We start from the raw sequence: 14,841 nt of genomic DNA on the forward strand, positions 1-14,841 counted from the left end.
CTATTCAATTGTTGAAGTTGTTGATGAAATTCTTAATTTCAATTCCTTGTTGGATATTGGTGCTATACCATCGAGAAAGTTTTCATACATACTAAATTATATAATAAATCTGCGCGAAGCAGTCATATGTCGGAAGATTTAGAGTTTTATACAAAAGATCAATAAAAGGAAAAGAAAATAATGAGAATAAATATATAAGATTTATTTACTGGAATAACTATATATATATATAAATATAATGATAGTAAATGATAAATTTAACATATTTTCATTCCCTTTTCTTCTAGAAATTGAATTGCCTTATTGTTATCATTTAAAGCAGCCTTTTTTAACCATTTAATTCCTTCATTTTCGTTCTTCGTAATATTCAATTTTCCTTTATAATATATATCACCCAAATTATATTGTGCAATATTATTATTTCCTTCAGCAGCTTTAGTGATATAATCTATGAACATTTCTATATTATTACCCTCATACATGGATTTTTTTAAAGTAAAAGCATAATATAACTGAGCATCATGATGTCCCTCATCAGCAGCTTCTTTAAGTAATTCCTTACCCTCTTCACGTCCTTTTATACCATCATGAATTCCTTCCCACAAATAGCGACCCTTCCAACATTTTGCTGTTGTATTACCATTTCTTGCATGATATTCAAAACATTTCCATGCTTTTTGATAATCATTTACCTTATGAGCTTTTATACCTTCGTCTAATGGAATTGTTGGAACTATTATAATAAAGTCGTCTGATAATTCAAGATCATCATCTTTTGATCCATCTAAGTCCAAGGTTTTATCCGCAAGTAAAGCTGGCATATTCTTATCAAACATATAAATGATGGAATTATATAATTCTTCTAGCATGTCCAATGCTTTCAAAAAAGAAATACGTTCTTGTGGATTATTCTTCCAAACTAGATATATAAAGAAGATAATGAAAGAATTTCTTTAATTTTTAATAGGATTGCTGATGAAAACTTATACTTACTGTCATTTATAATCATTTTATAATCTTCTTGGAGTTTAGAAATTTCGGGAGTAGAATTTCCAAATTTAATTACTTCTCTACCACCTTTAATCACAAAGTCTCTAATTTTGTCTACTTCCAAACTTCTATATGGAATTTTTTCAAAAGCAAGTTCCCAAAGTAGAACACCAAAACTAAAAATTTCACATTGTGTCGTATATTTTGTCTTAAAGTTGATTAATTTCTCAGGAGCTAACCAACGCACAGCGTCATTAGTCGTCTCCTTTATTGTAGTGGTGTTCCCAAAAGTATAACGTGACAACTTAAAATTATAAATTTTAGGTTCCAAACTTTCTGTCATCAAGATATTTTCACATCTAAGGTCATGATGTAATATTTCAGCTTTTTGTAAAAATATAAGCCCACGACAAATTTTAAGAGCAATTTGAACCTTATAATGCCATTGAATATCCTTTATTTCGTATAACTCTTTCAAAGTTCCACGATGAGCCCATTCAAAAACTCGAACATTATCATCGTCAATCTTTGAGACACCATAAAATCTAAGAATATGATTACATTCAGATAATTTCATTAAAATTTCAAGATGCCCTTGCACCTTTATATCATCTTCGGTCGTTGAAATTGATTTACATGCTACTTCTTGTCCCCTATAAATTCTTTTCACTACATAATTAGGATGTTTTCCACGTTTGTCATCAGGTTTTCCTCGTGCAGGAAGTATTAGTTCTTTTGAATCAATTTTATTTGCGCCATGAAATGTTTTATCAACAAGATGTTTCTTAATATATTTTACTTCTTCATAAATATTATCAACTTGGTCACCCATCGTTCTAAGATATTTATCGAATTCGGCGAGATCTCCCGATAAAGCTTCTTCGTCATTCTTTCTTCGTTCTTCATTAGCCACCACCAGAGTAAAATTTAAATCTTTCATTGCAGTATCATATTCTTCTGTAAGTCTCATAAATTTTTCCTTAACAAAAATAGCTTTTGCATATTTTCTAAAACCTTGAATATTCGAAATTTCATCAATATAATTTTTAATTTTTTCTAAAGTGTATATAAATTTATTAAAAGCATCATAATATACTTCATCACGTAATTCCTTTTCTTGTCTAAGTTTTAATAACTCTAAAGCACCAGTAGTTATTCCAACTCGTTCTGCTAGGGCATGGCAAATTTTTTTGTTATACTCTGCCGCCTGACAAATTTCTATTATTGTCTTAATTAAACCTGAAGCTGTTTCAATCAAAGAAACATATGGGTCTATAGCGTTTACTACGCCATCGACAATTTTAATAACATTATTAACATTATTCATTGTGATATTACGGTAGAAAAATATTTTTACAAAAAAGGTTTATGATTGAAAGGAATTTCCTTAAAATCGTATAAAATAAAAAGTTAGCCTTCTATTTATAATAAAAAAAAAAAATTTCGTTATGAAACCTTAAAAAAAACAGCTCCACAAATTTTTTCGCCGTTGTCGCCATTGTAAATCCCAATTTAAGCGAATATGCTTATCCTTAAAAGTCAAGGTTATTTGTAGATCATGGTTTATTGAACAAGGGACCTATTACAGTCTAGAAGTATATATTTGGTCAAGGGGCGTCCATAATTTATTTTAGGGATCGATCGACAAAAATGCACGAATGTTACATTTCACAGGTCGTAACCTGGGGAATTACAAGAATCACAACTGATATCTGCGGTTCGTGCGTAGATTCAATGAATACTATACAATTTATACATGCATGTAGGGTGTTAAAATAAATCGCGCCTAAAATTATTTTAAAAAATCTTTAATACAAAATATTGAAATAACGAATCCAAAGATTTCGACACTCGTATTAAGTTAATGTTTACAATATTATATCATGAATATTTTAAATCATGAAAATTAATTCATTAACATTTGGTCCATTGTCCAGACTTAAACCCAAGCACAATATAACATAATAATCCCGGTAATCTACTTTTAAACACTTTTAATATTAATTTATAATAGATAACAAGAAATAGATTTATTGGGGAAGCTAAACACGATTATGATTCAATTTTGACATGAATGATCTTATACATAATTTTTATTGACACTACATTCTAATGCTCACAAATGTTTGTATTAGAGACCACTTTTAAATAAGATGGGTTGAATAGTTTGAGGTCCATATGAAAAAAAAGATCAACCCTACATATTTTTAACCCTTATTTAAATCTCAACTATTTCTTTACAAATAATTTCTTTATCTAAGTATTAATAATATTGTTTAGATACTGATCAAATCAAAAATTAACGAATTTACTACTACTTTCTTCCTTTTTACTAGGTTTTTTTCAACCGATGATCGTATCTTTTTCAAAATTATTATAACTATAAATTAATGTGACTTTAATTAATTGAAATATTGAGAATTTCTTTTGAAAAAGAAGAGTAAAAGATTGTTAATTTTTTGTTTACATAAGAAAAAGGTAATCAAAAATGGAATGATTTCTATTTTTATTTTATTTTATTTTTTTTTTGATAAAAACAGATGAACTTTTTTAGAGAAAGAGAAAGGATAAATTAAAAAAATGGTAGTAAGCGATTTCCTTTCTAACAAAAAAAAAAAAAAAAATTTTAAGTAGGTTTTTTATTTTTATTTTTATTTTTATGCAACAGAAAGAACCAAACGGTAGTATCAATTACACGGACAACATATAAATGAGTCTAAAGTAATTCTATCACTACACGTCAAGCCACCCTAAGCGTGATGACTTCTGACCTTTTAAAAATAAGGAGACCACGAGTCGGATCCAAGATCGTTCTCAGGAGAAACCTTCCAGGTAGAAAAATATAAGTAGAAAAACATAAAAATAAACTATCTAATATCTAAAACATTTCCTATATAACTATTATTAATAAAAGAAAATAAATCTATTTGATTGAACCCCAAACAATCCCGATATACGGTCCAATGTGCTGAATGTAAAAAATTACTTGACGTCCAACGAATATGGGCGTGATTATCATAAAATCCACCTTCCCTGAAATAAGGAGTCGCAGTGATGCGACGATGCGTATAACTTCGTCGTGGTACATCATTATTTATTGTATCATCTGCTGAGGGCGGAACGGTTTGCTTCTTATATCGCCGTCTATAAAATCATTTTTTGGTTTTTGTAATGGACAAAGTACGCTCCCAACATTTTATAAGGGAAGAACGTTTAGCCCAAATATGAGTATCAATTTTCTGCATTAAAATTGTGAAAAATTTAATAAAAATAGAGAATCGTAATTTTTTGTCTTTGATATAATTATAAAATATTATAGTGAGATCACTCGGGACCAAATGGTGAATAAGTAAATAACCAGGATGTGTTTGTGATAATGCACCCGGAAAAGTAATGTTAAATAAAGGTGAACTTTCAATAGTCTCTCTCAAAGCAAAAGATGTACCAGTACTATTTTCAATAATAATATCGTATAAATCATAAGCGGCTTCCATTAATAAAGTAACGACATCGTTCAAGTGATTGATACATAAGCCCACATGTGCATTCATATCACAGGCGTTGGAGCATTGAATACAAGGAATGCTACCCAAAGGATATAAGCGAGGGTAGTTGCGTTGTTAAATATCTATTGTGGGGTAAATAAAGTTACATTTCTTGATTTTGTTTCCATGATATTTGGAAAGGTTTATGCTACAAGGAGCATCAGAATTATTATAATTCAACCATTCTCTAGTAAAAGTCCAATCTATCTCTCCATCCAAAATTTGTTTTTTAATAGGGATGAGAGCTTTGTTGTTAATCATCGAATTAAAAATTAATGGTTGTATTACGTTATCAGCCCACTTTCTAACGTTACGATCAATAACGTGTAAGCGATTCCAAGAAGCAAAGCCTAAACTTTGGTGGGCAAAAAATTTGTGGTTAATTATGATCGGTTCTCTTATATGAGCACCAGCTTTAGCTAAAGTATCTGCTTCATCGTTGTAAAGATTGTTACTATGACCAGGAACCTTAAATAAGGTAACCAATAAATTTTTCTGATTAATCAGGAAAAAAATTAAATCCCAAAGTAAAAAATTTAATTGTTTAAGTTTTTGACGTGGACTCACGATGCCTAAATGCATACGTGTATTAAAAGTGGTGATACAGTTGGCAGAATCTGTATATATATTAACTCTACAATTAAAGGGTGAGACGAGTAACGCCGTGAGTATGCCTATAGTTTCACATTTGGAAGAAGATGGGAAAAAGACCGTGGATCCTTTGAAACTGACTTTCGGCGTTAAAGGTTGTGTTTGAATCCATCCATATCCACTAAGACTGTGGGTAGTGCCAATATTCTAGACGGAACCATCTGTGTAAAAAGTTAAAATTTCTTCTGAATGTAATAAATCGGCACAATTTTTCAATTCTGACTTAATAGTGGGATGACAGATTAAAGCGTGGTCAATGTGATCATTGACATTTTTTGAAAATGAATTATTAGCGGGTGTATCTAAAACATCCGAAGAACGTAAGGTGGAAGATTTCAAAGGGATTTATCTATTTTAATAAAATTTTCATAAGCTATGTGTCTAAGAGTATGAAAAGGTTTAGTTGCGACAACAAAAGGTTGTCGATTATAAAATTCTAATAAAGATTTGTGTTCTACCGAAGATTTTTTAAAAGTATTAAATAATAGAAGTCGTTGTGTTCTTATCGCAATTACACAAGTTGGATGGGCATCATGTGGGTAATATGAATGTAATAAACACCCTTTACATGCTACTAAACCCAAAAGTTGTCGTTTAGGTGTCAAATTAATGTCATGGTGTGTTTGTTGAGGTATGTAATGTTGTAAATAAGATATTGATGTGGAACGATCAGTGTCTTGTGATAAAGTTTTTCCAAAAATAACTTGTTTTTGTGTGTTGTTCCAATGTATCGTCCATTGAAATTTAGGTTCAGAAATGGCAAGAATAAGTTGTGGTGATTTGTGTATTCTATTGATGTTGCTCACGACATCGTTCAAAGGGTGGATTAAACGTAAATTATTACTGAGCACATAATTATTGGCCAAGTTGTTATACCAGGCGGGAATGTTTTCTTTGTAATTGTCATTATTATTTCTTTTGACGTCAGGCCAAGAGAGTAAATAATTACCATCTGAAGACATGACTTGATCCATATATATAATATTTTTAGCTTTAAGAGATTGTATGTCTGCGGCTGTTAAGTCAGACATATAGTCTCTTATAGGGGTATTTCCACCTAGAATATTAATGTCAAAAGTAAAATTAAAAGAGAATCCATAATTACTTGATAAACCTAACATTTTAGTGAGATAAGTAGGTTTTGCCACTAGGTCCGTGTAATCATTGATGTTGTGAGGGATTCTAGGGTACCAGATTTCTGATACCGTGTTGTAAATTTTTTGAATAGCTATATTTCGGAGAACTGGTGTATTAAATAGCGCTCTTAAAATATTCAATTGTGATTTCATCTGGATGTCAAAAAAATTGGTAATCGATTGGAATAATTGGTTATAGATAATATTATCTGCAGTGTTTGATGGGAGGTTCAGGCGTTGTTTAAGGAGTCTTTTTAACAGTCCCATTAAAGTTTGGCATTGTTTAATATTAAGGATCGTGTGTTGGAATATATATTCCAGTTTCAGTATAATAATTTTTTTGATGATATATTGTATTGTATGTGGTGATGCATTAATTTTTTATTTTTCATAATATTGTAGTGTGCCATCACAATTTGTCTACCTTTTTGTATTGTTTGTGTATGACGGTCTGACGTATTGATATATAATCCCAAAATACGTTCACTTTTGTTACGAGACATGATGGGTGCATCATATTGTTGATTATTAATCGTTAATGTAATAGTTGATTGCTTAATAGAACGGTCATTAGTCAGGATTCTGTATTTGTCCATATTAACTTTAATGTTATTGAGATCATAAAATGAATTAGCTATCGACAATTTCTCCTCAATTTGTTGTTGTGAAGAACCAAACCATGTTGTATCATTTAAATAGCCAACTAAAGAAATATCATAAGTATGGATAATATCATTATTTTTGTGTTGTGAATTCATTTTTTGGATTGAAAAGGTTTGATAATGTAAGTGGGTAAGTTGATTAATACGATGGAACATCGGGTCGTAATATATGTTCCAAAGAAGAGGTGATACAACTTCGCCTTGGTCAATGCTTTGTAACATAGCATAGGGTTTCATGAGACCGTACGGGGTAATGATTGTCATCGGGCTGGTAGTGTGTCTCGCTATGCTCACCCCACCTCGGCCTCACGGCCTCGCAGTACCTACATCCCCCCTCCATGGGGCGGGAAATCCCTATATATCTGAAACAATATGAAACAAGATCTGAAACATAATAATATAAGCAAAAAAGGATAAAATAAGGGAAAAGAGAGGAAAATAAGAGAGAATCAGAGAGGGCGTTTCGATGTTTCAGATGTTTCAGCAATTTTGGTAAAAGTCAGGCGAGGACAAACCCTCCAGAAAAAGTTTTGATTTTACCCCCCAGATCCAAACTTCTGAAACATCTGAAACAGATTCAGGATTCCGTTCATTTTCTTATTGAAGGCAGTGAGATAGCAAACCAGGTAAATTAACAGGTAAGCCCCTAGAAGGCCTGTAGATCTGTAGGAGAATAATTGGGTAGGAGCACGGATCTTTGAAAAAAATACATTCGGCAATTGAAGATTAGGTAACTATAAATTAGTACTCGATTTAATAGAACGAAAAAATGACCACTCAAGCTCAAGTTATCCCTAAGTTCGGTGAACAAAAGAAAGCCTTCAGTATCGATGAGCTTAAACGGCTTATTGTCACTGCAAAGAGTATGAGTGACCTCGATCAAGCCAAGAGGTATCTTTGCAGTTATTTCATTCCCTGTGCAGATCCTCATGAGGTTTTCTGGTGGGACCCGGATAGTAAAAGTTTGAAACACGTTATTGACAAAAATATTGGTAAACTTATCCATCCAATCATGAAGGCATTCTACACACAACCTGAACAAGGACCCTCTCAAAAAACCGAGTTCAACATCTACAAGTGGTTTATGGTCAAGAATACCGATGTATGTAATGCAACCTGTGATCCCCATAAACAGCGAATCTTCAGATCCTTAACCGGCTAACTCTATCTAAATATCTTTCCGGGATTCCTCCACGTCTTGCGTCCAATATCCACCTTTGAGTCTACAATCCACCTCGCGGTTAAATTTATCTTTTCTCACATTCGGGATATCTGGTGTTCAGGCAATTGGATCTTACTGAGTATATCATTAAGTGGTTGGCCGGTATATCTGCTGGAAGGAAGATGTACTCGATCCTTTACCTGAAATCTGGACAGGGTTGGGGTAAAGGTATTATAACAGATTTCATTCAGCGCAGCGTCCTAGGCACTCAACTCGTTTATAAGACCAGCGATCCTCAGACGATTCTTGGAAGTTTCAATAAGCAATTACAGGGTAAGGTTCTTCTTCTTCTCGAGGAAATGCCCACGGAAAAAAGCCAGTGAAATAATCTGTATCGCTCTTTAAAGGATAAAGTAACGAGTGACATAATGGAAATCCATGAAAAATACAAGACGCCAACACATTACAAAAACTTTATGTCCACCAACGTCCTAACCAATGAAAATGCTCTCAGAGTGGAAAATGATGATAGGCGCATAGTATTCTTGGATGTGTCACCATCCCGCAAGGGAGATCTCAACTACTTCAAAAAACTCGGTGACGCTATGAAATACCCAGGCGCCAGTGAGGCATTCTATGCTTATTTGAGAGCCATCGCGGATGCTTACCCGAACTTCAATGGAAATCCGCCACCTATGACAACATCCAAACAGGAACATATCATCTCGACTCTTCCACCGCTATTCAAATTTATAAAGGACACATATCTCGTAGTGAAAAATTATATGACCGACCTACCTGTTCAAGAATTTTATAGGGTATATACTTCATATTGCGAAACTCATTGCATTTCACCCCTATCAAAGATAAACGCTTCTAGAATCCTATCAAATGAGTTGGGTATAAATAGCAAAGTAGTACCAAGGGTGGAAAAACACTATGGGTTTACAGTATATCCAGGGAGGACCTCTACAAGAAGTTCCTCGGCAAAAACTGGATCCACGAAACAGACGAGATAGACATAGAAGGAATCGATATAGAGACTTCTAAAAAACCTGCATCAGACCCCAATGCCTTGGAAAAGTTCTTGGCAAATATATATAATCCAACTAACAATTCACAAGACGTACAAGAAAAACCCACTGAAGAAAAACCCGAACCTGTTATTAAAGAGCAACCGATTTCCAAAAGGACTCCTCCACCGCTTCCACCTAAGCCTGATCACTTAAAAGAACGTCTACAAGAGTCAAGGGAAGAAAAACCGTCTACCCCCGAGCCAGATAACTATGACGTCTTAGACGACTTGTTATCAGACTCGGATTCTACAACCGCAGACCCAGTTCCTGAAAAACCGTCTGCCCCCGAGCCAGATGACTACGACATTTTAGACGACTTGTTATCAGACTTGGATTCTACAACTGTGAACCCAGTTCTTGAGTAACAACCCGAGTCACCTACAGAATCTTCCACAAAATCTGAATCCCTCGCAGATTCCAAATCTTCTACAGAACCTATAGTAGAATCGGCTTCTGAGCAACTTATCCCAGAACCTGACACAGAACCAGAAGTCGACCAGGATCCTGAACCAAAGGAAGGCACTCGAGCACACTGGGCTTGGCAAGAAAGACACCGATGGGACCGCAAGCCATGGGTTAAAAATTCAAAGGACCAGGCCTTCGATGATCTCTACAATACAGGTAAGGAATTATGGGCCAAGTACCAAGACGCGTCAGACGAATATGACTGGGAAATACTCACGTTTGAAGTAGAAGAATGTCCCACAACGCGTATTGAGGACAAGTACCAGTACTACCTTAGGGAGGTAGTAGACCGCTTTAAGGACTGGATCAAATATAATGGATACTTATCTAAAACACCTAGCCGTAAAGAACTCGTGGATTTAATAAGAGTATACAAGGATAATCGTGATGCTGAGATTATCCCCACCCCTCTGGTTATGAAACTATGAGGGCAGATAAGGGTAAAGCGCGAGAGATCCCTGAGGAACGTCCAAAAACTAATATGGAACGTGAATGGGAAGCCGCCAATAGAATCATCGACGACTGGGATGAAGAGGATCTTGACCGTGTATGCAGCAAGATTGACTCCTTTTAATAAGATAAGCACTTCTTAGTTATCTTATATTTTTTGTATAAAAAACCTATATTACAACTGAACACAATTCATAAATACATCAAATGGTTTATTCAGAGATTGTCCGTGCTTTACCTACAAGACCGGATATCAAAGAATTACAGTATTCAGGCGCAAGATTTTCTAGAGGATCAATAGTAAGACTTGGACAGCGACTCCAATCCCGGTATTCGACACATAAATTCCAGATCCTGCTTCCCTATGAAAACTGGAAACCCAGTGGATGGACATCAGGAAATGAACCGGTAAGTCTTTTTTCACTGTTAGACCATTATGATGAAGCATAACTACCAGATGACGCAGACCCCGATTATTTCGAACGATTTATAATTTATATAAGAGACGCTCTACCGGCCACAGGAGGATGCGATGGGGAGCTAAATAATTGCCTGTATGAATGCCTAAAAAATATCTACGGCACATTCTCTAAAATGCCAAAATCAATCGAAAAGCCTGAGTTTATCAAAAAGGCATTAGGTCTCAATCGTGATGCTCCCATCCCAGTTTCATGCATGGATAAGGTTGAACAACTCGCAGGAAGTCTCACACTTAATATCGTGGGGGATATTACCTGAATCTCTAAGAGTAAGTTCGATAGACGTGCGACTCTCATCCTGTCTGAGGGTCACTACTCCCTCGCGTTAAATCCTAGAAGACTCCACCCCAGTAAATTAGATAAAAAGCGTAATCTGCCCATTGTGTATCATGAAGATGGAGTAAACAATGTAGTCACAATATATAACGGCAAAATGGTTAAGTCTTGTACAATTGGGCAGTTTCAAAAAACTAAGAATTCAAGAAGTTCCTTTATCTCTGTTGAGAAGAACCATAAGACTGGAGTATATGAAACTCTTGAAGAAGCATATCAGAGAATCCACGAGGAGTAGAATTCCTTTCTACAGGAGACAAAGAAGTTCGGTTTAGGAATCGACTTATCATACCATAACTGGTCTTACAAAAGAACGGCTCTCTGGTTATTCGAACGATTAAGTGTAGGGATTCCAGCTAATGATCCTCTTGACACAGGTCGAAAAGTGAAAAATCAGGCACCAATCGGTCACCAATCAGGTAGCTGATTGGTGACTGATTGGTGCCTGATTGGTGCCTGATTGGCATTTTCGCCAAATACCGTCACCAATCAGGCAGTTTGCTAACTTTTGATCCAGTGATCAGAAAAAGATGAAATATAGCTCATTGGAATCGTCTCAACAAGACGAATCTAATGGTAGTAAAATCGCATCTTTAGGATTAATAGTTAATAAAAAATTAAATAAAATATAAATGATACATTTTCATTTTTATATTTTACTTAATTTCTCATCAAGTATTAATCCTAGAGATGCGATTTTACTACCATTAGATTTGTCTTGTTGAGACGATTCCAATGAGCTATATTTCATCCTTTTCTGATCACTGGATCAAAAGTTAGCAAACTGCCTGATTGGGCGACGTATTTGGCGAAAATGCCATCAGCACCAATCGGTCACCAATCAGGTACCTGATTGGTGACCGATTGGTGACTGATTGATGCCTGATTTTTCACTTTTCGACCTGTGTGACCCGATAGAAGCAGAGTGGTTAAGTGATGCAATGATGGGAGGATTAATCTGAGCAGATAACGAGTGGAAGGGCTATGGAAGACAGTACGACGCAACAAGTTTATACCCGAGTATCCAACAATTAAACGTGAACTTTCCAATCAGACGGGGTAAATTCCAGACACTTAATGACTTTGTTGACCACAGGAGTTATGCCTTGTATGGATTATTTCGTGCTAAAGTAAGTGGGAATAATATTCTCTTCCGACAGAATAAAAGGGGAATCTATACATTCATAAACTTACAACGAGCAAAAAAACTTGGTTTCAATATACAGTTAATACAGGATGGGAAGCCAAATGCATTGATATATGATAGAGAAGTGAGAATCCCTGGAACTGTAATATTCAGTGAGTATGTACACTTCCTCTTCAAAATTAAAAACCAGGGTGGCATAGCTGGCCGCGTGGCAAAGCGAGTCCTCAACATATTATGGGGAGCATTATGCCAGAGGAAGCGTAATTACAAGACACTCACCACAGATCAAACAGACCCATTTACATTTCCAGAGGGCCATACACTCAATTCTATCATGCCAGTAGGATCTGACCAGTAGCGATTCCAGTTTACAAACCCAGGTAATTCCTTCAAAGGTGAATATTCTAGGATCGCCCCATTCTTATTAGCACGTGGTCGCAAAATCACATCTGAGGCAATTCAACCATACAAGGATAAAGTACAACGTATCCATACAGACGGATTTATTTTAAAAGAGCAGCCAGATAGCCCCGCGCTTTTCACTTGTTCAGAGAATGCAGATACGACTCTAAAGACTTTCAAGTTTAAAACCGCGGGATACTGCCATGTAAAAAATGCGAACAAGGTTATCTGGACATGATTGCTAAGAACTGGTAGGTTTATTTTTTACCGACATACCGTGATGGCATAATTGAATAAACCTATAGAACATGTAATCTTACGAGATACCCAAATGCAAAACACCGACGGATTAGGTAGACAAGACGACGAAAGTTTCCACACGTTGTAATAACTGAAAATATAATAAATAAATGACGCAGTAAATCCTGTGGCGCAGTAGGTCACATGATATGGTTACACAAGAAGAAATAGTTGGGAATACAAAAGTCACGTGACAAGTCACATGGCGCAGTAAGTGACAGATAAATATTTAGCCGATGGAATTTTGATAGAGAAAGAGTAGTAGATAGTAGAAATGATTTTCTTAAAATGTATAAATACAAGTGGATTTCGATAGGGAATTCGGCAGTTAAAAATTTTTGGAAAATAAAAAAAAAATTTTAATTTGCCCTTAAAAAAAAATAAACTAACACATTCTTTTAACCTTTTTCTTATGATGAAAAAGAAGTGTCATTTTTAATGACCTGATAATGATTTATAATTTTGGGGAAACTATCACAATTTAAAATTTTGGTAAGAAAATAATGCTTATGTACTTTTTGTAACTAATTTTTATTTTAAACCAAGCATATAATATATTCGAACTCAACACGTCGGTGGCAACATATGATATTTTATTTTAATATCCTATGGGCGGCATGTCACATTTTGGTGCATGCTCACGAGAAAATAAAAGATTGTTGTCTTCATACAAAATCTAAATAAGAAATAAAAGAAAAGTATATGAGAAATCATCAAAGAAATATAAGAAAGGAAGGATGATATAAGAAATCATCAAAGAAATATAAGAAAGGAAGGATGATATGAGAAATCATCAAAGAAATATAAGAAAGGAAGGATGATATGTGAAATCATCAAAGAAATGATAAGATAATGAAGACTTATCTGAAATATGAGAAAAATGTTACTATATATGAAAAAGGATATAGTAAAAGTAATATTATGAAAAAGGAATATTACGGAATATATGAAAAATGAAATATACGATATATTAAAAAAGTATATATCGAAAGGATAAATGAAATATTCAAGATAATAATGAAAAGATTTAAAAATTAAATGAAAATAAAAATTTATAAGGAGAATGAATTTTGTGAATAATAAGAAGTTAATAAATGATTGAAAAATTCAAAAGTATTATAAGAAAAGAAAAGTTATTAGTGACAAACCCGTAAACTACTATACTTCTATAAAGAAAATAAAGGCAAGCCCGGTATAGGTTACTAAATGAAAAAAGAAAATTAAATGATATTGTAAATATGAGAAATATCAAAATGTTGTTATACACAGGTCGAAAAGTGAAAAATCAGGCATCAATCAGTCACCAATCGGTCACCAATCAGGTACCTGATTGGTGACTGATTGGTGACTGATTGGCATTTTCGCCAAATACCGTCGCCAATCAGGCAGTTTGCTAACTTTTGATCCAGTGATCAGAAAAGAATGAAATATAGCTCATTGGAATCGTCTCAGCAAGACGAATCTAATGGTAGTAAAATCGCATTTCTAGGATTAATAGTTAATAAAAAATTAAATAAAATATAAATGATACATTTTTATTTTTATATTTTACTTAATTTCTCATCAAGTATTAATCCTAGAAATGAGATTTTACTACCATTAGATTCGTCATGTTGAGACGATTCCAATGAGCTATATTTCATTCTTTTCTGATCACTGGATCAAAAGTTAGCAAACTGCCTGATTGGTGACGGTATTTGGCGAAAATGCCAATCAGGCACCGATTGGTGCCTGATTTTTCACTTTTCGACCTGTGTATTTGATATATGAAAAATAATTTTATTACAATAAAAGAATAATATGAAAGATTGTAAAAGATAATAATGAATTATATGAAATAAAATGATGTAATAATGGCGCAGTAAAAGAAATATATAGCTGCCCCTTGGGCAGGGGCGATTGATTAATAAAAATATAAATGAACAAGAAAATAATAGTAAAGAAATAGTTGTGTCACCAGGGGCGTTTGTCAACAGAAATTTTAGTACATTGATTGCTTAAAAATCCGTGGCTATCCAATTATAATAAGAAAATATTAACGAA

General features: G+C 34.0%; 5 protein-coding genes across 5 annotated transcripts; 2 read left to right on the forward strand and 3 right to left on the reverse strand.

The window, feature by feature from the left end:
• Positions 1-178: 178 nt before the first annotated feature.
• On the reverse strand, positions 179-2,425 carry OCT59_001056 (uncharacterized protein). The gene is made up of 2 exons (XM_025319656.2): positions 994-2,425; positions 179-919 (listed from the first exon to the last, which is right to left on the reverse strand). The coding sequence occupies exons 1-2, from the start codon at positions 2,315-2,317 to the stop codon at positions 258-260; spliced, it is 1,986 nt and encodes a 661-aa protein (XP_025173306.2). The 5' UTR covers positions 2,318-2,425; the 3' UTR covers positions 179-257.
• Positions 2,426-4,142: 1,717 nt separating this feature from the next.
• OCT59_001057 (uncharacterized protein) lies at positions 4,143-4,541 on the reverse strand (the record flags this gene model as incomplete). Its single annotated transcript, XM_025327023.2, has 1 exon — positions 4,143-4,541. The coding sequence occupies one exon, from the start codon at positions 4,539-4,541 to the stop codon at positions 4,143-4,145; it is 399 nt and encodes a 132-aa protein (XP_025173308.2).
• A 1,018-nt stretch (positions 4,542-5,559) lies between these two features.
• OCT59_001058 (uncharacterized protein) lies at positions 5,560-7,080 on the reverse strand (the record flags this gene model as incomplete). The annotated part of the gene is made up of 3 exons (XM_066139281.1): positions 5,560-5,567; positions 5,755-6,414; positions 6,747-7,080. 3 exons carry the CDS (start codon positions 7,078-7,080, stop codon positions 5,560-5,562), a joined length of 1,002 nt encoding a protein of 333 aa, XP_065988699.1.
• Positions 7,081-7,753: 673 nt separating this feature from the next.
• Positions 7,754-10,115, forward strand: OCT59_001059 (uncharacterized protein; the record flags this gene model as incomplete). Its single annotated transcript, XM_066139282.1, has 5 exons — positions 7,754-8,086; positions 8,299-8,484; positions 8,554-8,964; positions 9,057-9,485; positions 9,597-10,115. The coding sequence occupies 5 exons, from the start codon at positions 7,754-7,756 to the stop codon at positions 10,113-10,115; spliced, it is 1,878 nt and encodes a 625-aa protein (XP_065988700.1).
• A 229-nt stretch (positions 10,116-10,344) lies between these two features.
• OCT59_001060 (uncharacterized protein) lies at positions 10,345-10,875 on the forward strand (the record flags this gene model as incomplete). The annotated part of the gene is made up of 2 exons (XM_066139283.1): positions 10,345-10,545; positions 10,753-10,875. The coding sequence occupies 2 exons, from the start codon at positions 10,345-10,347 to the stop codon at positions 10,873-10,875; spliced, it is 324 nt and encodes a 107-aa protein (XP_065988701.1).
• Between the last annotated feature and the right edge of the window lie 3,966 nt (positions 10,876-14,841).

The sequence above is a fragment of the Rhizophagus irregularis genome, chromosome 1 (genome assembly GCF_026210795.1).
Source record: "Rhizophagus irregularis chromosome 1, complete sequence".
NCBI classification, from domain to species: Eukaryota; Fungi; Glomeromycota; class Glomeromycetes; order Glomerales; family Glomeraceae; genus Rhizophagus; species Rhizophagus irregularis.